The sequence below is a fragment of the Stenella coeruleoalba genome (genome assembly GCF_951394435.1).
Source record: "Stenella coeruleoalba genome assembly, chromosome: 10".
Classification (NCBI taxonomy): domain Eukaryota; kingdom Metazoa; phylum Chordata; class Mammalia; order Artiodactyla; family Delphinidae; genus Stenella; species Stenella coeruleoalba.
In genome coordinates, this window is record NC_137156.1 from 91,972,077 (window position 1) to 91,999,551 (window position 27,475).

At 40.0% G+C, this 27,475-nt stretch overlaps 1 protein-coding gene across 18 annotated transcripts in view; it reads left to right on the forward strand.

Moving 5' to 3' along the window:
• The window catches only part of CNTN4 (contactin 4), a 958,186-nt gene that overhangs the window by 781,651 nt on the left and 149,060 nt on the right, over positions 1 to 27,475 (forward strand). For all 18 annotated transcript variants that reach the window (XM_079933645.1, XM_079933652.1, XM_079933654.1 and 15 more), the window contains 4 exons: positions 1,225 to 1,327; positions 4,350 to 4,534; positions 17,171 to 17,307; positions 19,544 to 19,673. In XM_079933645.1, coding sequence (XP_079789771.1) covers positions 1,225 to 1,327; positions 4,350 to 4,534; positions 17,171 to 17,307; positions 19,544 to 19,673 — 555 coding nt within the window. The remainder of the gene's footprint in view (positions 1 to 1,224; positions 1,328 to 4,349; positions 4,535 to 17,170; positions 17,308 to 19,543; positions 19,674 to 27,475) is intronic.

The following is a 27,475-nucleotide window of genomic DNA, read 5'->3' on the forward strand; positions in this document are numbered from 1 at the left end:
CTCTTAGTCATTGTACCTGTCCCTCTCTGTTCCTTACTTTTAACCTTTCCATCTGAATCCTTCAGTCTCTTTTCCCTCTAACTGTGGGAAGCCTAAAGAAGAGATGAAACGGAGGATCCTGTCATATTTTAGTAAGCTAGATAATTTTAAACTTTATATTGCCACAGTTGAACCAGAGACCACAGGAGATGACTAGAAATTGAATAGAAATAAATGTATTAAAACAATTAGAGTAGTGGTAGACAGTGTCAAGAATGTATTGATAAGAAATCATTCATAAGCATTTAGTTATAAAGCGTGGACTTAATTTGTTAGGCTGTGCTGCCTTGGCTATAATTGTACAGTAATTTTCCAGGATATGGGAAAGTGGGAGAATATGACCTTCAAGGTAAGCCTGCCATTGCTGCCATTGGCAAGGTGGGTATAACTTAAAGGCTGTTTTCAATGGTTACTTCCTATTGTTCTTTTGTCATTGTTTCAGAATGTATTAAAAATATAAGAATTTTGTGTTACCTTGCATATAGCAATTTATGACTAATTCAGATTGACCTTCAAAAGTGAAAGAAAAGTAATTTGTGGTGATAAATTGATTACTCAGAAATTGTCTTTATATAGACACAATAAAGCATGAACATATTATTTTAATGTATTTTAAATTTTCTCTAGTACGTTTCCAAAAAAATAATATATTCCTGGTGACTAGGACTTTATACCCCTTCCTGTTTTTCTTCCATGACTACTTTTTTTTTCTTTTGCGGTACGTGGGCCTCTCACTGTTGTGACCTCTCCCGTTGCGGAGCACAGGCTCCGGACGCGCAGGCTCAGTGGCCATGGCTCACGGGCCCAGCTGCTCCGCGGCATGTGGAAGCTTCCCGGACCGGGGCACGAACCCATGTCCCCTGCATCGGCAGGCGGACTCTCAACCACTGCGCCACCAGGGAAGCCCCATGACTACTTTTTTTAAAAAGTATTTTCAAGAAGCAATGGGGTATGCATGGAGAATTTACTCCTAGGCAGATGGTGTGGTGCTGTGATACAAATTTTTCTGTAGCAGTAACTGGGAGAGAAGCCATGATTCACGGCTGTTAAGAGATAGGAGCCGTTTTTGAAGGAAGGAATTAATTGCACACACAGTGATGTGTAGGAGCATCCTACGTTAACAGAAAAACACTTGTGTATGTTTTAAAAGAATCTCCAAGACTTAGCTCCTTTGTTTATTCACAGGGGTGATGGGTGAATATGAGCCAAAAATAGAAGTACAGTTCCCGGAAACGGTCCCGACTGCAAAAGGAACAACAGTGAAGCTGGAATGCTTTGCGTTAGGAAAGTAAGTCCTGGTTTCTCTTCTCCCTTGTCCTCCCTCCAGCTTGGGCAAGTGTAGAATTTTCTTTGCAGTGTTCGCCGTGATGGTTTCTGATGTTACTGAAAAGCAAGCCAAGCCTCTCTCGCTGTGATTCTGCGTGTGCATCTTTGATTTCGCCCTCTCATCATGGAGAGGGGATGTGTCATGGAACGAGAGGGATTAGGCTGCCACAATGGACATGGCCACAAAGGAGAGGAGAATGGGCAGTTCTGAAAAAGTGCTTTGTTTTATTACAATGACCTGTAATGTACATGTAACCCAGAATGATAGGAAAATAATGGCCTTCATTTGAGGTACAGTGAAGTTGACTGTTTGGAAAAATGTGGACTTTCATTCGGGTCCCAGTTTATGGAATATGCATCAAACTTGTATTTCTTTTTAAATTGCCCGTCTCTTCTTTCTACTGTTCTGAAAATTTTACTTTATTGCAGTATAGTTGATTTACAGTATTGTGTTAATTTCTGCTGTACAGCAAAGTGAGTCAATTATACATACATATATGTATTCTTTTTCATATTCTTTTCCATTATGGTTTATTACAGGATATCGGATATAGCTCCCTATGCTATGCAGTAAGAGCTTATTGTTTATCCATTCTCTATATACTGCTTTGCATCTGCTAATCCCAAGCTCCCAATCCATCCCTCCCCACCTCCCTCCCCCTTGTCAACCACAAGACTGTTCTCTATGTCTGTGAGTCTGTTTCTGTTTCATAGATAAGTTCATTTGTGTCATATTTTAGATTCCACATGTAAGCAATAGCATCTTCTTTCTACTTTGGATTTCGATTTCCTTCTGCTTTGGATAGAGATTGGTAAGACCTGATATTCTCTAAGAGAGTCATTATTTTACAGAGTCATCTGAAAATTATTCATAATTTTATTATTCAATCTGTGGAGTCTTCTTAGATAAGCCCACTTGGGAACCAGTTAGATTTTCCGTTACAGTATCTGTCAGAGGGCATAAGGGAGATGAAAAGCAGATCAGTTAAGATTTTGCCAGTAACCCTGTAAGAAAGGTTTGGCATCAGTGATAAAAACTGTCATCTGAAATAAGAATTTTTTGGTCATCTATGTACTTTAATGATGCACGTGAATCTCTATGCCCAGCCCCACCTATCTGGCTAACTCACTGCTAACTCCTTATCCTTTTCCTGTACCCAAATGTTGGCTAAGGCAGCAACACTAACTTTTACTCACTCCCTGTGTCAGCATGTAATCTATATTCACATGATTTTGTGTTTTACAGCAACCATGGAAGAAAGCTGTTGCTTTTTATTTTCAATTTTATTTTTAACTCTAAATGAAGGATTCTTTTGGTTTTCCTGTTTTCAAGTCATGGCAGTGTACGCTGCAGTAGTATCTTTACTTTGGTGCTGAAAAATACAGTGATCATTTCCTATGTCCTGAAAACTTACCCCGTTAAATAAATTATGACATTGCTGTAGGACAATTGACAATTGACAACAATTGACAACAATTGACAACATTAAAAGTCAAGTTGTAAAACAACATGTGAAGCCTAGAAAATGCCCATGGTTTATTACTAAGAGACTAAAAGCAGATTGCCAAACAGTAGAAGATGGTCCTGGTTTTTATTGTATATAAATATATATTTATATATATATTAGGAAACTTAATTCAAAGAAAAGATGAGAGAAGGTAACTGGATAGGCTAGAAATGTGTTTGGTGAACTCTGCAAGGTGAACCTTGAAAAATCTTCTGTGGAGGAAGACAGCAAAATTTATGTTGTTCCCACTTCAAAGGGGGTATGAATTACACACTATTCACGCTGCTTGAATGGCACTAGAATGAAAACAAAGGACCCAAATTGGGCTCCTCCAATCTACACAGAAATGTTTGGGTATGCACATCCGGCTGCGGAAACACATCATCACGGCCCGCTTAAGAGCAGAAAGACTATCTCTAAGTAGAGTTATTTGTAAAGGCACGTATTAAGTATCTATCTCATCACATGTAAAGATACCCATAATGTACTTTTGATAGAGCCCTTTCTGCCTTTCCAGTTAGTGTCTGCCTAATGAACTTAAGTTCTTCTAAAACAAGTATAGTGGAGTTGATGGCTCTAATTTTTTAAATACCATCTCAGGTTTTCCAGAGAAGATTAGCAAGTCTTTAGTGTAATTACTTGTCTGTGTGTGTTTTTGTAAAAAATAAATATGTAAACAATTGTATCCCCTGCTAGGAAGCCGCAATCTTAAAAGCTGTGGTTAGCTCACTAAACCATTGATTTGCAGATTCAGTGATGCCCTTGCAATTTAAGATGCGTCCTAAAAGTTTCAGCTGGAGGATGATAGATGTCTTGAGAGTACCTAAAGACCTCACAGATTGTTTCTATCCTTATCTCACTACTTAAGTAAAGTTTCCTGAAACCACCCTCCTAATGGACTGCTACAAGTTGATAAGGTTCCACAGAGAGTGTCCCAAGAGGCAGCAAGTAGAAAAGCTGCCAGTTTCTTATCCCCTGAGCCTTGAAACTGACACATCACTTCTGCCTTATTTCAGTAATCCAGGTAGCCAAAGAACCCATGAGTTTCAAGGAGAGAGGGCCCTGGACCTCATCTTAGCGGAAGGCATCTTTAATTCTCCACATTTGTGCAGGGACATTTTTATTTTCATATTTATGATTTTAAAAGAAACAGATGCACTAGAAAAAAATAGAATGAGCATATAAAAATCTGTTTTTATTTCATTGGTAATATTGCATATGATATAGATTAACTTATTTAAGGTTAAGAAAGGTTATTTGATTTTAAGGAAAACACTAAGTATATAATAATACTGGAGATGCAGATATCACTAAAATCATAATAGTGATATGTGAATAAATAACATTTGGGGAGCATTGTCTAGTGTGAGCTAATAATGTTTAGAAGCAAGAAGGAAGGGATTGGAAGCAGCATGGCTTCAAATAAAAGAAACAGTCTCTCTAACTTGATTCACTGCCATTTTTTCTTGCTATCAGTCCAGTACCAACTATTATCTGGAGAAGAGCTGATGGAAAGCCGATAGCAAGGAAAGCCAGAAGACACAAGTCAAGTGGAATTCTTGAAATCCCCAACTTTCAGCAGGAGGACGCTGGTTGGTACGAATGTGTGGCTGAAAATTCAAGAGGGAAAAACATAGCAAGGGGACAGCTGACTTTCTTTGGTAAGACTGTGATTCCAGTTTATCATTTGTTGACCTTCCTGGTATTAACATTATAAGCTGGGGGCTTTGCATTCAGGTTTTTTCAGAAGGATTGTTCGAAATAGGATCATGTAAAACCCTTGGTTTGCTGATTAATTAGCATGCCCTGGGTGATTCTGGGTGGGGAGAGTGAGGATGGGGGGCAGGGATGGAAGATATAGGCTGATACGTTTGGGGGATAGAAATTAGTGTGAACACACTTGCAAAGGACCTATTTTCTCTCCTGCCATCAAGCTGTAACACTGACACAGGAAACGTTTTGTTATTCCTGCTCCTGTTTTTTTTTTTTTTTTTTTTTTTTTAAGCTCTCTGCTTTTCTTCATTCGAATTTTGATTTGGAGTTTGTGTTAATCCTTTGTAATTGCTCCTGTTTGGTAGTGATTTAATATGGTACTATGAACATTTCAAAATGCACATTGTCCAAATTTAGTTCTTACCAGAGTGGAGCATGACAAATCTCTCTCACCCCAAAGACTTTTTCTGCGCAGCTGCTCCTATTCCAATCGAATCATCGGCATTGATCCAAACATAATATAAATGTAAAACCTCTAGCAAGTGGTCATCAATTGAGCCTATCTTGGAAACCCTGTTAGGGTATTGATTTGAAATCCAGAAAGGGATTTCATCGGATAGGCATTTTGAAAGCAAATTGAGTTCTCCTAAACTGGAACATGCCTGAATCCCATCTGTCTGGGGTATTGAAAATAAATATTATAGATCGATAAGTATTCAAGAATGGCTTAAATAAACAACAGTGTATATTAAAAGGTTGAGAGCAGTTCTTTAGGCAGGGGCAAGTTGTAGCAAAGGCTTTAAACCTTCCTCTTTCTTGCAGTAACTAATACCACGAAAGTGTATTTATTTCATCAATTCTTCTTCCAAAGCGTTTTGGTTTTAAGATTTCGGGAAAGAATTTTGTTCAGTAATCATGTAAGGTTTTTTAGAAGCATGATTAGAAACTGGGCGGAGATTTTGAATATCAGCTAGCCTTCAGCAACCTCCCCCATCTGATCCTCAGCATTTTGGACTCCTACTTCTGACATTGGCCAGTTGGTGGAAGAACACACATGATTTTACCAAGTGCTTCACATGATGACTTCAGCACCAGTTGTTTGAATAAATTTGCACTCTTTTTAAATCACTCATCTTCCTTCAACAATAAAGGACCAACTCTACTCATGCCCGATGACAGACTTGTTGCTTGATCTTTGCTCTTTCATAAACTGTCATGGTTGATACCTTATTTGATTGGTTGAAAAGCAAAAGACATCACAGTTCATTGGCTGGAAAAACATAAGACTGAAGGTTACAGATTTGTTCAGTGAGATGCACTTGCTGTCTTTTTTAAGTGTTTAGGGTACATTTTTCTCTCCAGTGTAATAATTATTTCTCCTGTATCAGGTAGGAACAACCTGAAAATATTCAGGTAAATGACCAATTTTTTTTTTTTTTTAATTAGTTGGGTAGATATTTCTATCCAGTGGCGGTGGTTCCTAAGTGTTACTTGTGTTGCTCGAATAATTGATTGAAGTCATTTTTCACTTTCATGATTTTCTTTGAAGTGAAATATCTGTTTCACTATGTTAAAAAGGTGTGAAATCGTCTGTTACCAGGAGATGACATAGTGCTTTCTGGTAGGTCAAAGGTTTCCTGCACTAGCAATAGAAGAGTCCAGTGTTACTGTTCTGGAAAATCAACCTTGTCACTGGCCTCCAGCCTTGTATAGTGAAAGGTTTTTTCAGGGATCCTGACTGGAGATGAAAATCAGGTCCTAACGGTGTTTCCCTTTTAAAGGAAGTTGTCTGCATCCACGCATGGAGAAAAAAGCAGAATGAAATTTGCCTACTTTCTGAAGATAACTCAGCTTTTTCCTCAGTTGTCAACCACCCTAGGTGTTAGAAGCTTGTCTAATAAGTTGACTTTCATGGTGCTGGGCTTTTGCATCTATGTTTATTCTTTTGTTTATCCTCAACTAGAGTATCAGCTAGTTGACACAGAAACTATCAAATTGTTTTCATTGTCACAGGAGAGCTTAATTATACAAAAGTGCTTGGCTGTCATTTTTTTTCTTTCTTTTTATATATTTTTTCTGGTATCTAGTGGGTTTGTCCAGTGCTGCGTTTCTGATATCCAGCTGCCTAGATCTCCAGGTTAAATGAGTTATTATCATTAAAGTCACCATATATTTCACAAAAGGGGAGAAAGTAGCCCCAGTCACTTATCCACGAACGTTCTATCTTTGTTAACAAGAAAATTTCTTACAACATTAAGATGTGCTGTGCTCAGGGATTATAAACCATGGGTTTCAGCTTAGAAACCTGCTTCTCCTTTTTGGTTCCAAGTTGCTGCATCCCATTCATCACCTCTTCACTTCAACAACAACGGACAGGTGTGCTCACTTCTGTTCTGGCCTGACAAATTGGCAATTTCTCTGATCCTGCCCTAAAACCCTTTCACCTTCCTCCAAAGGCCTGCTGGGCATGGTTCCATTGCTCCTACGTTCCCTGTGTCAGGATGAGAGAAGCCCCTGTTCCTGGTTGGTGTGTTTCCACTGTGGCTGTGTCTTTAGGTTAGCATGTGCTACTCGTGGCTGGGATATGGGAAGAACTGAAACTAGTTCAGACATAAAACATTTTTACCCATCTCCATTTTCCCAATTTATTTTGCCATGACCTATACTTGTCTGTGTGGTCTAATTTTAATCTGCTCTTTCAGATATTTTTCAGCATAAAAAACTTCCTAAAAAATAGATCTGTTAATATATTCAGGGTTAAAATACTACAGATCTTTGTTACTTAAAGATTGACATTTTCTAAAATGACTTTAATATATTATTAATTTGTGCAAAAGAAATTTTTATTGCCTACCATATGGCAGGCAATGTTGGGCACTTAGGGTTGTAAGACAAATCCCTGCCTTCAAGGAGCTTGTCTTTTACTAGAAACTGATGGGAAATTTACTATTAAGCAAATAAATGAACTAGAAAATTTCATAGTGTGGTAAGAGTTGTGAAGAAAATGAGTTGGATGATATGATAGCATATAACTAGGAGCAGAAGAAAGGCTTCATAAGATAAGGTAGTCAGGGAAGACTTGTCTGAGATTTGACTTTGGAGCTGAAACCTAAAGGATGCAAGAGCCAGGCTTTCAAGGAGTGCTACATTCCAGGCAGAAGGTAAGGAAGTGCAAAGGCCCTGAGACAGGAAACTACTTAACATTGCAATTAACACTGCATTGTGAGATGTAACAAGGAAGCTAGTGTAACTTAGTCATGGTGAGAAAGGGCAAAAGGTTTGGAAACATAGGAGGGTGACAGATGATGCAGTATCTTGTAAGCCAGCCACAGAGTTTGGGATTTATTCTGATCATAACGGGAAACCAGTGGAGGATTTTAAGCAGGGGAATGACTCAATCACATTCATGCTTTTAAAAGACCACTCTGGTTGTTTTGTGATGACTAGATTATAGGGAACCAAGAGTAAAAGCAGGACAACCGGTCAAGAAGCCAACCAGGTGAGAGAGGTTGGTGGCTAGGACTCAAAGAAGGAAAATAAATGGAGGCTTGACGTATATTTTGGAGTTAGAATGAGTAAGACACTCCCGAGTCATTCCTACACTTAGCCATTTTATAGATAAGGAAATTGATTCCCAAAGAGAAAATGTTACTGATTGAAGTTACATGGTTATATAGAGCTAGATTCCAAATGCTATGCCTGTTCCTTCATGCTAGAGGTTCTCAAACTTCAGTGTGCTTTAGAGTAATCTGAAAATTTTATTAAAATACAGAATACTGCGTTCAATCCCCAGAAGTTCTGATTCTGTAGAACTAGGGTGGGACCTGAGAATCTGTATTTCTGTTAAGTTCCCTGGTCATGCTTGTGCAGCTTGTCTGGAGTCCACAGTGTAAGAACCATTGCTCTCGTGCTAGGCTGTTTTCAAGTGGTAGAGTGAATCCTAAGATTAAATTACATGCAAGCAAAGGTGTTCCTGCTTCCCATGAAAGCTAGCAGCTTGCTGTCACATCAAGCATTATGGCCAGTCTACATAGACAAAGTAGGAGGGTGCTAAAGTAATTATCTTTGAAAAAAGGAAAAGGAAGTATAAAATGGATTTAATTCACTTGATAATTATTCATCTTTCCACCTCATTATGTCTGTATAGTCACTTCCTTTTTGCACAAATAGACCAATAGAGTAACATCATTTAGAAGAATGAAGCATGAGCTAAAGGAACCTGATATTTAATGCCTTTTGTTCGGTTTCTCCTATATGTAACGGGTGTTAAGAGAGTAAAATCATCTTCACCGTGAGGAAATAGGGAATATAATATTTGAGCGGTGAGCAGGCTGTTGTTCATAGAATCCTATAATGTTTGAGCTGGAAGGATCTACTGGGGCCAACTCATTGATTTTTTAAAATTTATTTTTATTTTTGGCTGTGTTGGGTCTTCGTTGCTGCGCGTGGGCTTTCTGTAGTTGTGGTGGGCGGGAGCTACTCTTGGTTGCGGTGCGTGGGCTTCTCATTGCAGTGGCTTCTCTTGTTGCGGAGCACAGGCTCTAGGCGTGCGGGCTTCAGTAGTTGTGGGGCGAGGGCTCAGTAGTTGTGGCTTGCAGGCTCTAGAGCGTAGGCTCAGTAGTTGTGGCACACTGGCTTAGCTGCTCCACAGCATGTGAGATCTTCCTGGACCAGGGCTTGAACCCATGTCCCTTGCATTGGCAGACGGATTCTTAACCATTGCACCACCAGGGAAGCCCTTCTCTTTGATTTTTATAAGTTAAAAAAAAAAGAAAAAGAAAAAAAAGGCCCAGAGACATAAAATAACTTACCCAAGGTGATAGAATGAGTGAGAATCAGAGCTATGACTAGACCTGCTCTTCCTGTGTTCCTTTTCCTGCCAATAAGACATTTTAATAAAATAGGTAAAGGGAAAAAAAATTCATCAGTCATCCAGATACTTCTGCTTATTTTCCACAACCAAAGACATACATTAAAACATCCAGTTGAACAGTTGACTTATTCACTTCCTATTTTCCAAGGTGATCACCTGATTATTGAGTCCAAAAGAGCTCTTTTTTATTTTCCTCTCCAACTTACATCTACAGCTATATGTCTAGACCTTGTAGGCCATGGTCCTTTGGCTCTAAAGGCACAACTGTAGCCATGATGACACTGCACATGGTGTTGGATTATCTGTAAGGTCAGAATACAGAAGCATCGTGTTGCATCTCATACTAATTTCCCCACAGATGTGCTATGTATATGTGATCACTAGATAATATTCAGCCCCACAAAGTGGCTTAAAGGATCGAGTGACCAAAAAATGAACACAGCAGATAAGGTTATTCTGCAGTAAATATTCTGCTTAATTGTCCTAGACAGAGCGGATATCGAGACCCTCCGTTTCCTTGAGTGTCACTTCAGATAGTCAACAATTTTTGTTTCCTTCACTTCAGCTGGTAGTTCCAATTAAGTGAGTTGGTGCAATTTTTCAAGGAGTGCACATTGAAACATTTTGTAAATAATGGTCAGTGGGAAGTAATACAGGAGTACGGTTATAGGGTCCTTACCCCACGAGAAGCTTCAGACCCGGGAAGAAAAAGTCACATCAAAGACAATGTAGTGAAATGCAGTTCCATTCCCTTACTCTGTCATCACAGAAGGCAGAAGTAGCTGTTACAATTTTTATCTATCAAGGAATATTGTTTAAATTTACTTGTAGCAAGTTTTGCATACATAGATTCATTTATCTGAAAGTTTCCGTGCTTCTCTAAAGCTGGAGTCCTCAACTTTTGGGTTTCAGGTCCCCTTTTCACTCTGAAAGATTATTGTATACTCCAAAAAACTTTTGCTTATGTGGGCTATTTCTACCAATATATAACATATTAGAAATTAATCCCGAGAATTTGAGTACTTTATTTTAAAATGACAACAGTATAATCAGTGCATATTAACATAATTAACGTATTTTAAGAAAACTGTATTTTCCCAAACAAAAAAGAGGGATGTTGTTTAGGTTTTTGCAAATATCTTTAACGTCTATCTTAGCAGAAAAAACTAGATTCTGGTATGTGCTTCTGTATTTAATCTGTCACGATTGTTGTTTTGGTTGAAGTGTACGAAGAAAATCTGATCTCACACAGATGTGTAGGTGGAAAGAAAGGCTCTCATGGACTCTCTGAAAGAGACTTGGGGAACCCCAGTGGTCCTGAGACCACACTTTGAGAACCATGGGTCCAAAAGAATACTCCCTTCTCCATTGACAGTAGGGGCATAGTTTGAGAGCCTGTCAGGAGAGCACAGACGTTGAAGCCAAGCAAGGCCTGTGTACCAGTCCTAACTGAGCCACATTCTGAATCTGGACTTTAATGTGTCTGGACCTCATCTGTAAAATGGGGACAATGACACTTAATTTGCAGGTTATTATGAGGTTGAGAAATAACATATATAAAGTGATGCTGATTGAGATATTATGTAAGTACTTTAGTGTTTGTGATTGGTAGTACTCTGCTCAGAAGGTGAATAGGGGATGGAGAAAGGAATGTATTTAAACCAGTAAGAGCACATTCAGAGAAACAGTAGGCAGTGACCGAGTTGAGGATTAAAAATAAACATAAAGCAATTAGTCTGTGTTAAACTAGATAATAGCTTGGTTTGTTTGGGTGGCAGTGGGCTTGGTGAACCAGCCTTAAGACCTTTTTCATGAACATATGGCTAATTTCCAATCCTTTTTTATTCATTGATTCATTTCTCAAGTTCTGAAATGACTACAGCACATCCAGGAAGAAAAGAGAAAATGTATGCTCTTATAGAAATTAGGTAGGAGTAAAAGAGTTAAACCAACCCGTTCAAAACAATACACGTGATGGCACAGAACAGTTTTGCTGTGCGTGCCCTATGAGCTGTATGTGTTCAGGAGGATAGCAGTTGACAGATCAGGGAAGGCTTCGTGGAGGAGGTGTTTCCGCAGAGTGAACACTGGGTAGGGATGAAGGGGAGGAGAACATTCCAAAAACACAAGTTGTTTTGAACAAAGATATGAGGCAGGAGCTGGCTTATTGGATTTGAGAACAAAGAAGACCCTCATTTGACAGGAGCTGTGTGTTCACTGGGCATACTTGGACAGAAAGTGAGAGAACTAGGTAGAACCAGATGACAGAGTACTTTAAATATTAGCCTAAAAATATGAAATGATGGCAGTGTTCTCTTAATTTGTACAACATTTACAGTGTGCAAAGCACGTTCGCACATCCTATCCATTATCTCATGCATGGATTATTCCTACAATCATATCTGTTTTATATATTAATGAGTACCTATTAATAGAAACGTACCTGCTTTGGGTTACCCTTAAGTGCTCCTTCACATTGTTGGTTTTTATATTCTTTGTGGCTTATCATTGTTACCTGTGAGACAGTTGGCCTGGTGGCACCTCCTCTGCCGTTGCCAGGAGTAAAAGTACAGTGCAACTTACACAGAGATGAAGAGATCTCAAATAGGAGAGTCTGAGTGAAACAGTAATTAACAGAGAACCCAGGAGATCCAAGAATTCAGATGGTTCAAGAGGTAATTAAAGGTTTAGCACATTAAAGTCAGAAGGGACTTTAGACACCATCAAGTCCAGCCTCCCCTTGATTCAAATGAGAAAATGTATGCACTCAATCTCCAAGTTCCAAATTCAAAGCTCTTTCTACAAAAGGACAAGATTTAGATACCTCAGAATAGTACTTTTCAACATGTGTGTATTTTTAAATTGTCACGTTACTTTTTTAAACATGAAATTTTCAATATTTAAAACAAAGCAAGGCTGTCCTAGTTGAAGGACGTCCCTCCCAAGAACTCTCTGAGCATCATAGAACTGAATTTGAAAACCCTCATTAGCAGGGATCCCCAACCCCCCGCCACGGGCCGGTACCAGTCCGTGGCCTGTTAGGTACAGCAGGAGGTGAGCGGCAGGCTAGTGAGCAAAGCTTCACCTGTGTTTACAGCCGCTCCCCATCGCTCACGTTACCACCTGAGCTCCACCTCCTGTTGGGTCAGCATAGGCATTAGATTCTCAGAGAAGCGCGAACCCTACTGTGAACTGAGCGGACAAGGGATCTAGGTTGCGTGCTCCTTATGAGAACCTAACGCCTGATGATCTGAAGTGGAGCTGAGGCAGTGATGCTAGCACTGGGGAGCGGCTGCAAATACAGATTATCATTAGCAGAGAGGTTTGACTGCACTGAGACCATAATAAATCAATTGCTTGCAGAAACACTATCAGTGAGTGGCAAGTGACAATTAAGCTGCATCTTATGGAGTAGACTGGACATAAGGAACACACTTTGGGTGTCACTGTCTCCCATCACCCCCAGATGGGACCATCTAGTTGCAGGAAAACAAGCTCAGGGCTCCCAGTGATTCTGCATTCTGGTGAGTTGTATAATTATTTCATTATATATTACAATATAACAATAATAGAAATAAAGTGCACAATAAATGTAATTCGCTTGAGTCATCCCAAAACCATCCCCCGCTGCCAGTCCATGGAAAAATTGTCTTCCACAAAAGCGGTCCCTGATGCCAGAAAGGTTGGGCACCACTGCTCATTAGGATATTGATTGCTGGTGTTGTGTGGGGAGTGGCTGAGAGCCTGAAGTCAGAGGACTGGAGATTATGAGGGGAGATCAAATTTGGACCCCAGCACAGAACACAGTATGAGTCTTTCATGTGAAGCTCGTCCTTCCTTTTAGTGACTTCTGCAAATGAGAAGTTGAGGGTGTAAGAGGAAACTATAACAATAAATTGGAAGACGCTCTACAGTAAGGTTGGAAAATGAATAGTTCAAGTGCCAATACTGGGAATGTTGCATTCAAGGTAAAGATATTGACAGTATCTCAATGATTCTTGTCAACAGTATAAGAATTCCAGCTGGAGATAAAGATTTGGGAAGCAACTATATATATGGTAAACTGAAGCCAAGTAATTATCTTCAGGCTCACGGAGCTCACTATCAGTATAATTCTTAAGTAATGTTAGCCAAACCTCTGCATTCCTTGGACATGATTCATCTTCTCCAAGACTGTATAAGCAGCCAGAAATAATTTTGAATGCCCACAGGTCATCATCCTAATAGCCATTTAAATTGTTTTTCCCCATCATATCCTTTCTTTAAAATTTTTAACTTTCTAAGGTCTAAGGCTCATGATGGCATTTCTTTCTACCAGAAATTTCTGGTTTTGGACAGTCAGAGAGCCAGATAGGTCTGAGCATTGTTTAACCGCTAAGTTCCAATTTTATCTCTCTGCAATATAAATTGTTATTGGATAAGATGCTTGCATGATTCCAGCGGCTGGAATACATTGACTTAGGTCATTTCTGGCAGTTACTGATCTAAAGATTGAAATGAAGAGCTTGTTCATTTATCCAAGAGACTAACAGTGTCACAGGGTCAAAGAAAACACAACCATTTAACCTTATATTTGAATTTGTATCTTGAGAACAAGACTTAAGATGTTTTAGAGGAGAGATTCTTCTATTCAAACCTTGAAAGAACATGAATGGCCAAAACAGATGGTTCTGTTTTAATATGTGAATATGATTAATTCTGTTTAGTATTGGAGATCTATATATATAATGCCCCAAAAGACGTTTAGACACAACCTTCTTCCTGAAATAATAGGGCTGAATCAACCTGTTCAAGCCTTCCTTGGAGCTATTTTTCAGACATGGAGTTATAAAATGTAGTCGAACCTAGATATTAAGTGATAAATACAATGGACCCAAATACATTATCAAAAGCAAGTTACAGGAAACAATATTTTCTATTATGCACTAAAATGGACCATTTGTCATCCAAGCACTTTGAACTGGGTGACCCGAAGAGCTATGTAGAGATATGAATAATTTCCATCAGGCACAGGACTATTCTATTACAAAAAACTCACCCACTTAGAGATGATTCATCCAATCTTAGTGAGTGGCAGGAGCAACCTTCACTGTGTGGGCTTTTGCCCTGTAGATCTGCAGTTGGCATGTTAAAAAAAAAACATTGTCTCATTCTTTGCCCTTTATATAATATCATATTCCAATCGTGATCCCCCTGGGCCCATGTCCAGATATTGACTTCAAGAGGAACATGTTTATATCATTTCAAATTTGGCATATATGAATTCATTTTACTTCGGGAGGAATAGGTTTTTAACCATTCAAATTTGGTTTCCACGAATTAATTTTACTTAAAAAAAGGAAAGTACCTGACGATGTCTCACAAAGGCTGAATTTACTATTGATTTCACCTTGACCAGCACAAATCACTACCACGGAGCATTCCTGTCGAGCACCTTAACCTCGATAACCCTGTTGCAAGAGACAGAATGAGCCCTCAGAAGTGTTTAATCAGTTAGAGCTTTGCAAGGTCTTCTCAAAATCCTCTCAAGGCTCTCCCTTCCCTTCCCCATCTCCTTTTTGAGATTGCAAGGTAGTGCTTCCAGCTTTCTGTATTTTTGAAAGAAAGCAATGAATAAGCCCAAGAGTTACAGGAAATCTATGACATTGAAATCTCTGTCTCTGCACATCGTTTTGATGTTTCCTTTTTGAACTTCAACTTGACATTGCTTCATAAGTTACATTTGCCCTTCCATTTTTTTTTTCTTCCTCACTCTCTTTGAAAAGTTTGGCTTAGTTGTTAATATTCCACACAGATTTCTGTAGCTTTTCTTTTTTGCTTTGTTTTCATAAACTCTGTGGGGGGTAAATATTCAGCAGGGTGAATGTGAAATCAGGCAGACAACTGCCATTAGCCTTATCAGGATTGCACATCAGATTTTCCAGGCAGAGAACTCAAAAGGTGTCTACCTTTTGAGCTCCTTTGCATTAGCAGCAGGAAGATAAAGAAAAATGGTAGGCTTGCAGCTCTTTCAAGGATAAAGGTTATAACCCTTCGTTCAAGTTAATACTTGTTGATGTTATAACTTTTTTGGAAGTTGACCCTTTCAGCCTCTCCGCATATGCAGCAATGCATCATCCCCATCAGTAGAGGATTTGTAAAATTGTGTTTTGCTCTTTGAAAAACATGAAATTGCTTATAGAGGGGTAAAAGGAGAAAGCAGGATTTATTCAGGGACCTAGAGACCTCTGCTGGTTAAGTGACTTGTTAGTGTTTTTCCAGTTTCATTTATTGCTGGGAAGATAAGAGAGCTTGGCCTCAACACTAGTCATTTCCTTTTGAATTAAATTACGGATGATCAGTAGCCTCACTGACTAAAGATACTGAGGTCAAGTCAGCAAAGAGACGAGTTAAGAATATTGAGTAGCGTCTTCTAATTAAATACTGATACCAGTTCTGACTGTTAGGTTTACATTGGTAGGCATTATCCTATGGAAGTGCCTTGTTACAAGATAACATTCCAGAATGACAGCTGTGCTTCTCTCCTGCATGAACTTTGTGCTGAGGGTCTTCTGCCTAAATATGTTTGCCATTATAGTTACCAATGGCACGAATTGTGCTTTAGGGAAGGCTTGCTATTGATGAAGACTTTTTAGGGAACGTAGGTTAACATTGTCTTTATCTCCCTTAAGAACAAGGAAAGAAAATATGACCTTAATTGAAGCATGAAAAATTAGGCATAATTTGGGTGGGGAGAGTGGAAGAGGGCATTGGGCAGTGTGGGAATTAAGTGCTGTCTTGAATTCCTGTGTTAGACTGTGGGCAGGACTTGATTTCCTGAGAAGGTTTTGGTAAAAACCAGGACTCATTCAGAGATTTGGAATTCCAGGCCCATACACTTGTGGATAACATTCTATCAATATGAAAGAAGTCAATAGTAGAAAATGATGATAGCCTCGAAGGAGAAAGGAGTCACAAAAAGTATCCATATGATGTGTGTGAGAGACACCCAGAAATACAGTGCCTGAAATAAGAAGCTTATTTCTCTCCCATGTATCTCTCCAAAAATAGGCAGGTGGGTCTGGTGCCGCTTTCCTCCACAAGGTCATTCAAGGGCCGAGGCTGGCAGGTCAGCATTTTCATCCTACATAGCTTCATCTCTGAGCCCAAAGCTGTTTCAGTTGTTACTCTTTCCAATCAGTGGGGAAGGGCAGTGAGAGTCCAGGACAAGTATCTTTAAGTCAGTAACCTGGAAGTTGCTCTCATCACTTTCACACACACCACATATCATTGGTATGAACTTAGGCCCATGGTTACCACCAGCTGCAAAGGAATCTTGGAAATGCAGTGTGTAGCTAGAAAAAACATGAGCCCAGCTAAAAGTAGTAGGCTGGTGGTGGGAGATTTCTCTTATTAAAAGGAAAAAAGGAAGAATAGATATTTGGGGGGAAGGGCAGTTAATTTTACCATATGACTCATGGTAGTGTTATTCATTCTGCCTTTAGTAATGAAAGAACCAGCCACGTGGGCTGCAAAAATGTGACATTCAGAGTTGGACATAGGGTGGGGTGTTTTCTAAAAGCACCCCCTGGACTTCTACCCAGCTTTATAATTTGCATAACCTCTGGAAAAGGAGTTTTATTATAAGCCTGTTTTTGTCCCTTGACTGCATATGATAAACATGGATTGAACATACACTGAATGTATGTCTCTGCTTTGTGAACTGCTATAGCTCAACCTAATTGGATTCAAAAAATAAATGACATTCATGTGGCCATCGAAGAAAATGTCTTCTGGGAATGTAAAGCCAATGGAAGGCCCAAACCTACATACAGGTGGCTGAAAAATGGTGAACCACTGTTAACTCGGGTAAGCAACTGGGTGATAATTGTGTCTTAATATTTACTGTAATGTTGAATGTGGTGTTGTTGCTATGGAAACAGAAAAATGACCAGTTGTCTCCAAAATAGTATGCAGCCCAATGCCATAAATAGTGGAAAAAGTGAAAGCGAATGCAGGTGATAAATACAAACGGTACATAAATCTGATTCTCTAGCCTTGTTCAACCTTTGGTCTTCAGAGATTAACATCTCTGGCTTTACAGTTGGAAAGTTATGCTGAAGGTCTGGAACATGTAATTGTGCTAAGACACAAATTTGCGTGTATGCTAGACACGAATGAGTGAGTAACACCTTTCAGCATCCAAATTCTCCCCTTCAGTGTGGTTTTATTATCGTCTTCCGTCTGAGGAGACTAGTGGACAACATGGTCCAGTATGTTCACCAGCAAAATGCCCACTCTGCCTCAGATGTTTAGCAATGCCATATGCAAGCTCGAGACTAACATCTCTAATGCAACAGAAATAGAAGAAAAACTAAAAGTGATGAGTGAGGCGGGAGGCACCAGCCTATAGGACCTGAAGCAGGCAGTAGGAGCTGAGAGCTCAGGTATAAAAGAAATCCTCTCTGGAGACAAGGGTACAATATCCTTGTGCAAAAGCAAACAAACTGCTGCCTGGCTTAATAGGACTCTGTGACGTAAGAGAGGTAAAAGGTACCAGGTTATGCCCCCTACTGGCCCTGGATGGGAATTGCAGTAGTCCCAGCATCCTCCCAGGTCAGGACCTGAGAGAAGCCTTGAGTAGTTCTGCTTCTGGACCAGCGGGCCAGGGGTTGAGGTGGAGGCAACCACAAAACTGCTAAATACAGGGGAAAATACAGACAAAAATAACTCCTTTTCAAAATAAGCCTGCACACCAATATCCCAAACCATATGCAAAAAAACTTTTTTTAGAAAGATAACCAACCTGTAGAACAGTCTAAGACAGAAATCGGAATAAGTCTGTTAAGGATGCTCAAAGAGATAACGGAAGGAATAATGCCCATAAAAATAAGCGAAGGTGGGACCTTAGAATGAGGAACAATTGTGTCTAGTTTAATTTTCCTTATGTATTTCCTCCTGAAGTCAAATGTTCGCTGAAATTTGACATTTTCCTCAGGCCCCAAGTTGAAGGCCAGTTTTTTGTGCTCAGGTTTCCTCCCCCGTCAGCCCCCAGAGAAGAGCAGCTGCTCTGAGCGCTGGCCAGGACGTCAGTGTGGTGTGTGCAGCCGCCGAAACGGGCTGGTGTGATGAGCCTAGCCCACACCCTGGCACCCACACCTCTGCCTGTCACTGCTGGACTCTTTTTGGTCCCATGATTCTCTCAATTCTAAAAGCCAAACTCAAATCGCTAGAGTGTAAGTACCCAGGTAACTGGCATCTTCTTCCCTTTATTTAATGTGAGAGAACATGGACGGTTAGATTTGATCAAAGCCTAATACGGTGTCCACCCAACTAAATCACAACCCTGGGGCAAACAGAAAACCAGGATGTCTTTATATATTTTACTTTCTTAAATGGCAGGTCTTCTGGAGAAGAGGAGATCCTTTTGGGTACTTATAAAAATTGACCCCTCAAGTTACGTAGCCTCAGGCTGATGAATGAGGATGCTCTATTGTTCCATACACTAACTTTGCTTTCTTCAGATTGGCTACCAGCAGGTGGTCCTATGCTTAGATCGTGCCACCGATAGCAATTGAGTAAGGGAACATTAAATTACTAATACCTACTCTTTTTCTTAGTAAATTTCGGCTGACGTTAAATATTTGTCTCTGCTTCATCCAAGAAGATTACAATCCTATTAACCTTCAAAGTGTTGCCTGATTATAATCTGAGCGTCTTAACTACTCTAAACGGTAAACTTACTTGTATTTCCCACTCCTCACCCACAGTTAGCACAAAGCCTTGGAGTAAAAAAAGCATTTTAAGTTTCAAGTTCATCTATTTAGAGGGGATATTAATCTGACTGGTTTCACTGTTAAATCAATGAGAGCTCAAGAGAGTCCTACAATTTAAATTCCATTTACCAACTGATGTACGGGTTGTTCCACTTAGCATCTGACCTGCCACAAATTTAGTTGACAGATAAATAGATCATGGTATGTAAATTGCTTATGTGATAGCTATTTTCTTCCCATTAAGCCCCTTTGATATAACATGCAGCAAAATTGCCTTAAGGTCTCAGTTGTAGAAGGTCATTGTTTTGTGTTCCTCTTTTCTTTCACAGGATAGAATTCATATCGAGCAAGGAACACTCAACATAACAATAGTGAACCTCTCAGATGCTGGCATGTATCAGTGTGTGGCAGAAAATAAACATGGAGTTATCTTTTCCAGCGCAGAGCTTAGTGTTATAGGTGAGTCTTTATACTGGAAAGAAAAAAAGTAAAAACACTTAGAATCACTAAACTACCATGTCCTCTGCCAGACATAAACATTCAATCCAAGAAAAGGGGGTGAAGAAATCTTTAGACCAAAGATATCACTCGAGAAACAAGGAATGCATTCTGCAAGCAATAAGAAGAGACCACTTTCTAAATCAGCTTCTCCTGATGTTTACAGTGGGTGACGCAGTTCCCTTGGCGCTCATTTTTATTCCTCTATCAACCCCTCTTCTAAATTGAGTGACGTTTATGAAATGCTTTGGCGTCTGTTGCTATCACTCTGATTGGGCTTGGAGAGAGGAAGAGCGGACTTGGTGTGGAAAGGTGTATTTGAACAGCCAGCAAAGTGCATCTTGTTCTTTCACCTCTGAATTTTCCAGGCTATGCCCTGATGTCCTGCCCCTCCAGCTCCATTTTTCACCATGTGCCCCTTTCCTTCTGCTCTTCAGCAATGCTGAGCTTTCTGTGCTGCATGTTCACCACCCTCCCTTCCTCCACAGGGCACTTGGTCCACACTGTTTCCTCTGCCTAGAGTGCTTTTCTGTCTCCTCTTCATATATCATGCTACTGTTGCATTTTACATTTGCTTATGTGATTTTTCTGTCTTTTTCTCTAACTGTCCTATAACTTCCCCATGATGTCCCGGACCATATTTGGTTTAACTCATCATTTAATCCTCAGGACTTAATACAATGTTGAAGCACAAAGTATGTGCTCAATAAATAATGAATGAATGAATGTAAGGATGAACGACTGTACTAAGTGATGAAGGAGTTGAGAGACTGTTAAAAAATGAATTAATGAGTTAAGTAAATCATTGAAAACACAAGTTAAGTGATTTAACAAACCTATGGACATTAAAAAAAACAAAACAAAACAAGGAAACAAGAACTCCAGGCCATCAACTTGCATTTGTCTTGTAGAAAAATCTTGACTCTGACTTCAGAATTTATCTTAAATATCTAAGCAGCAGTTCTTCTTAGTGAGAACATAATAGAAAGATTATAAATAAGAGAAAGGCAGCCCACAAAGGGAGCTGATTCCATAAGCCCTGATAATTTTCTCAGATTCAGAGACCTGACTTGCCCTTCTGTAAAGCACTCCTTGGTGCCTGGACTGTAGATCTGACGTGCATAAGTAGTTGCTGCCGAATTGAATGTCCTTCCACCCTCTGCAAGGTAAAAACGGATGGAAAAGCTTCCATAATTGTTGTTCTCACCACATTCTTTACTTGAACCAACATCCCATCAAAGACAAGAATTTGTGAGCGTTCACGAGGCTGCAGTCTTTCTCAAAGGGGCCTCGGAGAATTCTTTTCTCCCGGAGTCATCATCACCTTGGCTTGGCCTGCTGTAAGGATGACCTAAACACACATATCTCTCACCCTATAAATATTGAGAACAGTAATTCCAGCTTCCTCCAGGACAAGTACAATGATCCCACCATGGCCAAATGGGCTCTGATTATTGGTAGTTAGAGCCGATTCTTGTGGAGCGCAGTTCATGAAGGTAGATTGCTTCGGATGTTCTGCAGAAAGAAGTGTGTTCTCTGTTAAACACTATGTCAGCTGGTTAGCAGAACAGCTAAAACTGAGGGTGTGTGGCCTAAGAAATGAATCACATAGTCCTGAAACCTTCTAAGTGAGTGCTGGCCAATTGCTAAGTCTGGGGACGCCGTGATAATTTTAAAAGATTTTGTAGGTCCCTTAGTTAAAATGAAAAAATTTGACAGTAACAGATGACTGGAAATCATGGGACATAGTCATGGGATAAAGATAGAGGATGACTAAAGTCCCAAAAGCAGAGCCCAAAGTGAGAAAGGCTGGTAAATGATTTTTATCAAGAACACGTACCCACAGCTGAAAATAACAGTATGTAGAGATGTGTATGTGTGTATACATCCATCTCTGTATATCCATATCTATATATGTATGTTATGATTTACATTTATATATCCCAAGATCCTCACCAGATCCTTTCCCTTCCCCCTTCCCAGGGTTCAAGGCCTGTGAGGTGGTAATCACTGCTTCAACTCTTACATTCAGGGGTTTATTTCAAATCATTTCCAGTTGGAACTAATTCCAAATGAATTCTTGATCTGAGTCCTTTCTTAAGTCCCTTGAGATCAGCAAGCAAGATCAGTAAAGATAAGATAAAAATGCCTGAGAGGTTATTTAACGCCCGATTTCAACCTTGTTGAGTACGAGAAGGGTAAGGCATGTCAGTAAATGATACAGGCCAAGCAAGTGGTGAAAATAGTAAGTCTTCCAGAAATTCAGGAAAGAGTTTAGCTAATGGACTGGGCTAGTCAGGTGAGCTTTGAAAAATAATTTTTGTACAGGCAAAAAAAAAAAAAAGAAAGAAAAGGACCAGGAATATTGCAGAATAGAGTGAAATGGCCTGAACAAAGGTTCAAAGTTATAAAACATCTGGATAGTTTCTCGCCCATAGAGAATCCTGAATGTTTTTCAGAATTTTTGATTCAAATACATAAAGCGTACAGGCAAACTTTAAACTTGAAAGAGAAAGATGGAAAAATTAATTAACGGCCAATTTTAGAGGATCTTAAACAACAAGTTTAGAAGCTCCCTCTTTAATATCCCATTTTTCCTGCCCCCCCTCAAAAAAAATCATGGTAGTATATTCCAAGTGACTTGAAGGGCAGTTAAGTATTGAATGGGTGAATCCTAGAGTCCATCTGAAGTGAAGGAGGGAGAAGACATTTGACTATTTAAAAATAGACATAAATTAATATTGGTTAACTTGGGTAAGCTCTAATACGATTGTGTTTCACAAGTCACTTTGTTTCTTGTCGAATGGTAATAGTTTGACTCTTATGGATCAAATAACTGAGCAGTTATTACCTGTATTAGAATCTTAGAGAGGTTGAAATGAACAAAGAAACAAAATGAAAACAAGATACTTCAGTATGAGGAAGAAAAAATGGAGGTTGGTTCCAGCTATCGATCAAATTTCAGCATCCTCCAATGCTAGAGAGGAGATTCCCTTTTATGCTGGATAATAGCTCTAAAGTCATGAATAAGAGATGGTTAGGAAGCATATATTTAATAGGCTTTTCCCTTGGTCTTGTTTTATGTGTTCTGTCTGGGTATTTCATGTATATGTAACGTATCTATAATTAATGGATTGAAACTGCTAAATAATTAACCTAGGTGCTGGGTGATTTACTCACCGGGTGGGCGAATGCCATAGGGAGACTTTTACTTTGAGGTCAGTGTATTAGAGTAGGCCTGGTTAGGAGTACATCAAATAGAAATGTCCTTGTTTGTGACTGACCTATTGCAATTGATAGTTTATTATTCCTCAAGGCAACTGTTCCCAGACTTTTTCTCCTGTGTTAGCCTAGGTCATGGATGAGATTCACTCGTGTGACATATGCTCGTGGGCATCCCTGGGGTGCTACACAATTCCCTGGGTCATACCATCATCGCATCTCCCTCTCCACTTATGAAGGCATGTTGGAGTTAGAGTGAATAGACTCTTAGAATCGTGAGGAAATTTGAGTCTTTTATAAAAAATATAATTAAAAAAACCCAAACTAGTATTTTATTGATTTAAAAGTAACTTTTCTAATGAAATATTTCTATTCATGTTTAATGTTTGTGTCTACTTAGGTAGATGATCATATTGGTTCTAGGGAATGCTGACTGAATTGCTAAACTTGAGATGTTCTGTGCTGCTCCGACAGAATACTAATGTCATTCTGTACATATCGTGTGGTAAAGAAAGAGGATGCCTAAGCCCTCAAAAGCAGAGGCAGGGATTCAGGTACTTATGAGTCACTGCAGGAGTGTCCTCTGGGAAAAACCTGGAAGAGAAAGCAAGCTAGGGAGGCGATGGAGGGCAGCTGAGCAGGGACAGGGTCTCAGATGAAGTCTCGCCTATATCGCATCCTGGAGGGGGATGTCTAGAGTATAAACTGCATCTCAGAGCTATTCCCACCTTAGGCAAGGAGGCTGGCCCTTTAAAAAAATCTCCGTATCAGTTATTCATTGGACTGCCCTTTAGGTGGTGGTAGCAATGGCAGGGAAGATGGAGCAAAACCTCCCAGTCAATTTCCCAGAGAAGGGGAGACAGCTGGAGATGTTAGACAACCAATGCTCGCAGCAGCTGGGGCCAGAAAAAAGAGTCTGAGTGAGGGTACCAATAATTCTGTACAGAAGACAAGTGATTTGCTAGAGCAAGATGCTTGGGTACTGGGTCCCGTTTACCTGGGTCATAACCAGCAGTGTCACTAGAGTACCTTTGATTTTGAAATGGGATGAACTATCTCAAAGAGCAAGTGGGTGTCTTCACATTCAAGTGGTCTTGAATGTGACCTGAGTTGGCCAAGACTGTGTAAGGGATAGAAGTAGCTTCACCCTGAGGAGTTTCCGTCTGATGGTTCAGGACCGTGGGGATTCTCCTGGCCCATGTGGTGGAGAACATCAGACCCTGGCAGGACATTCCAATGCCATTAAGGAACTGATGGTCCAATTAAAGTGAGGTGCAGGCTTGAGCAATTATCTGGTTAATTTGGCATTTGTCCAAATGATCGGCTCACAAATTAGAAAAACATTAAGGCTAAACTGAAAGTTATTTCACAGGGACTTCCACAAGGGCTCATCTGCATCTGATTTCTCAACTGCCTCGTTGAGCCAGAGTACAAAATAATCAAATATACTGATTTGCATCCAATGCTGAGTGGGATCAGCATCCAATGAGAGGATGGACGCCTTTCCTACCCAAATGTCATCTAGGCAGGAGCTTTGCATAACGCGTCCTGAAAAGGGGAAGCTATGCACTTGGATCTCAAATGCAAATTTGGTATCTTTTAACAAGTTGCTAAGCCTACATTTATCAGTAAAATGAGGGTGCTACTCCTCATTGCCAAAACTAAAAGAGATCACATGTGAAAACTTCTTGCAAATCTAAAAGTGTAGCAATATAGTAAGATGTGTTTTGTTTGTTTTTAACTAGTATCCGTACCAAAAGCTTATAATGTAGACAGCTGCACAATCACCAGAAAACCCCATGGCAGTGGTTCTCTAATTGTGCTGCATATGACAGTCATCTGGGGAGTTCTTTAAGAGCCCAATACTCTACCAACCTCCCTACCAACTAATTCAATCCCTGGGCCTGGGACCCCGGGACCCTTTATTCCTTAAAGCCGCCCAGGTGTGATTCCAATGGACAGCACAGTTTGGGAACTTACTGCTGTAATCGATTAGATCAGAAGGTAATTAAGTTTTCCCATGGTATTGATTCTCAAACTTTACCACGCCATCAGAATCACTTGGAGGACTTGTTAAAACACAGATTGCTGAGCGCTACCTCCAGAGTTTCTGACACAGTAGTTCTGGGGTGATGCCTGAGGATGTGTATTTCTAACAAGTTCCCAGGTGATGTCGATGCTGCCGGGTCCAACGCTGCCCTTGGGAAACCACGATCCTAAAATAGGAAATCTAGCCTGAACAGAGGGTTTTTTGTTGTTGTTCTGTTGTCTGTTTGTTTAAGTTGAATATGGTCTACCTGGCAAACCTTCTGATTTAAATCAGGACTCTGAAACTGAAGGCCTTCTGCAGAAGAGAAATATCAAGCATCAGAGCTTCCAACCATGTCTTAAATGCCCCATTTTACCAAGATGGTGAGTTAGAATTAGGCCCACAGAGTGACTTTGGCTGCCATGTGAGGATTATACTTAGATGTTCTTGGCATCTCCCTTCGGTGGCTTAAAGCCAACTGAAGGGAGACTTTGAAATCTGAAGGATAAATATTATGACAGTTCCTTATGTCATTTCCCCAAAAGAAATGCCTTCAGTGAGTTAGAGTTTAAAATATAACTCAGGAATGCAGCCCGAGGCATCACTGAGTCTTAATCCCATGCACTGTTGGCCCACTGTATCTGAAAATTCAGTGTTGTTGGATTCAACCAACTGTAGATTTCGGAAGCGATGGATACTGAGGGCCGGATGTACCTATCCTTCCACCGAAGTCTGAGTTTTCTGTAAAAGTGCTATGAAGGCATTATCCATTCCAAAGTCCTTAGTCCTTTCCATAAAGGGATTTCCAATAAATTGTTAAGGTGTAGACTCAGGAGGAAAGTTTGTCTTCTAAAAATTTATATGGTTTGGTTTGGTTTGGTTTTTTGGTTTTGTTTGTTTTTTATTAGTTAGAAAGAAATGTATTCTTTTTCCCTCTGCCCGTCACGTTGACTTGTCTGTTTTGGCTCCAGAGTAGCTCACTTTATTGTACTAAGTCTAGGAAGATAGTTTCCTTCCTTTCCTATATTTGACATCAGCCATATTTTAAATGTATTTATTACTTTATGTCTTTTATCATTATCTGCTGCAAGTCTCTGTGAATTACTGAATAAATAAATAAATGAAATATCTTTTCTCTCCACTACTTTCTGGCAGCAAATTGATTCTCTTTTAGTAGCCTGACCCAGGGAGTGTTAGAATTGGTGTTCACAAAGATACAGCAGTGAGTTTCCAACCTTGATGCATTTTTAAACTACTTGGGGGTCTTGTTAAATTCAGATTCTGATTTCAGATCTGGGGTGGGGCCTGAGAGTCTGCATTTTTAACAAGCTCCCAGGTGATCACCAATGCTTCTGCTCTGAGGATCACTGTTTTAGTGGCAAAAATAGTAAAATTTAAATTCTCAGGTCCCCTTTCATGGTGGGTAGAGTTGAGGAGGCCCTCCAAGTGATTCTTATGATCAGTTAAATTTAGGTGCCCCATCTAAGGTCTGCTCTATAGAACGCTTTGTTATCCAATCTTAAGCCATCCCAGCGGAGTAGCTAACTTGTAAAAGCAAGTAGGAGTTGGAGGGAGGAATAATGATTTGTTGGTATAACCACTCTACTTCCAATTAATCCATGCTTCCATGATTGAACCTGGTATTGACAAAAGCTCTATTAATCACGTGAGACAATTTCTTCTAGAAACAGAGCGTTTGTACCAACAACATTCCAGCTTTTTTTTTCCCAACATGAACAGACATTGGCTCTTCTAGGCTCCTGAAGAAATTCATTTGTACGTAGTATGAGGCACGTTGCTTTTAATAAAGCCTTTTGAATGTGGTTGAGAATAAGCATAGTGCAGAGGCAAAAAAAAAAAAAAAAAAAAGCAACAAACAAAAAAACAAAGCAAAAAACTCCTTCAGTTAAGTGCCTTACTGAAGGAACATGATAAGCAAGAGATCAGTCACTGCTGGGCTGTATAAACATCGCTTGTCCACATTGCAGTATGTTTCTCCTGAGCCCGCATGTCTAGGTCAGGGCACATGTAACTGAAGCCCTTAAAACTGCTGTGTTATTGTCACTCACGAAGTGTCAGGATACAGATTCTTTAAACAGAGTGAACCAATCAAAGGAATTGGAAGGGAACTGAAGTTCCCATCTTCTCACCACTGGGTTGTCTGGGAGAACCCGGGAGGAAAGGGGAGACAGTCGTGTGTTGCCTCAGAGAAAGGCCCAAATCTGGGGAAAGCTGAACTCCCAGGGCCCACTTGCCCTGTACCCTTCTAAGTATGTGCTTTAGGGAAGCAGGGAAAGGATATTAGGTGCCGGAGCTAGTTCATATTGGCAGGAGCTGAGTTGGTATATCCTTCTCAGTTCAGCGTTCGATGACTTCTTGTTGGTAGCCTGAACTCGGCCCTAATGGGAGTATTTAGACCACAGAAATTGGCAAGCACCGAAAACCAAATTCTTTGGTGTTTTGTTTTGCTTGGAGAGCCAGTTGTTAAACATCTGCCATCACACCAGTACAC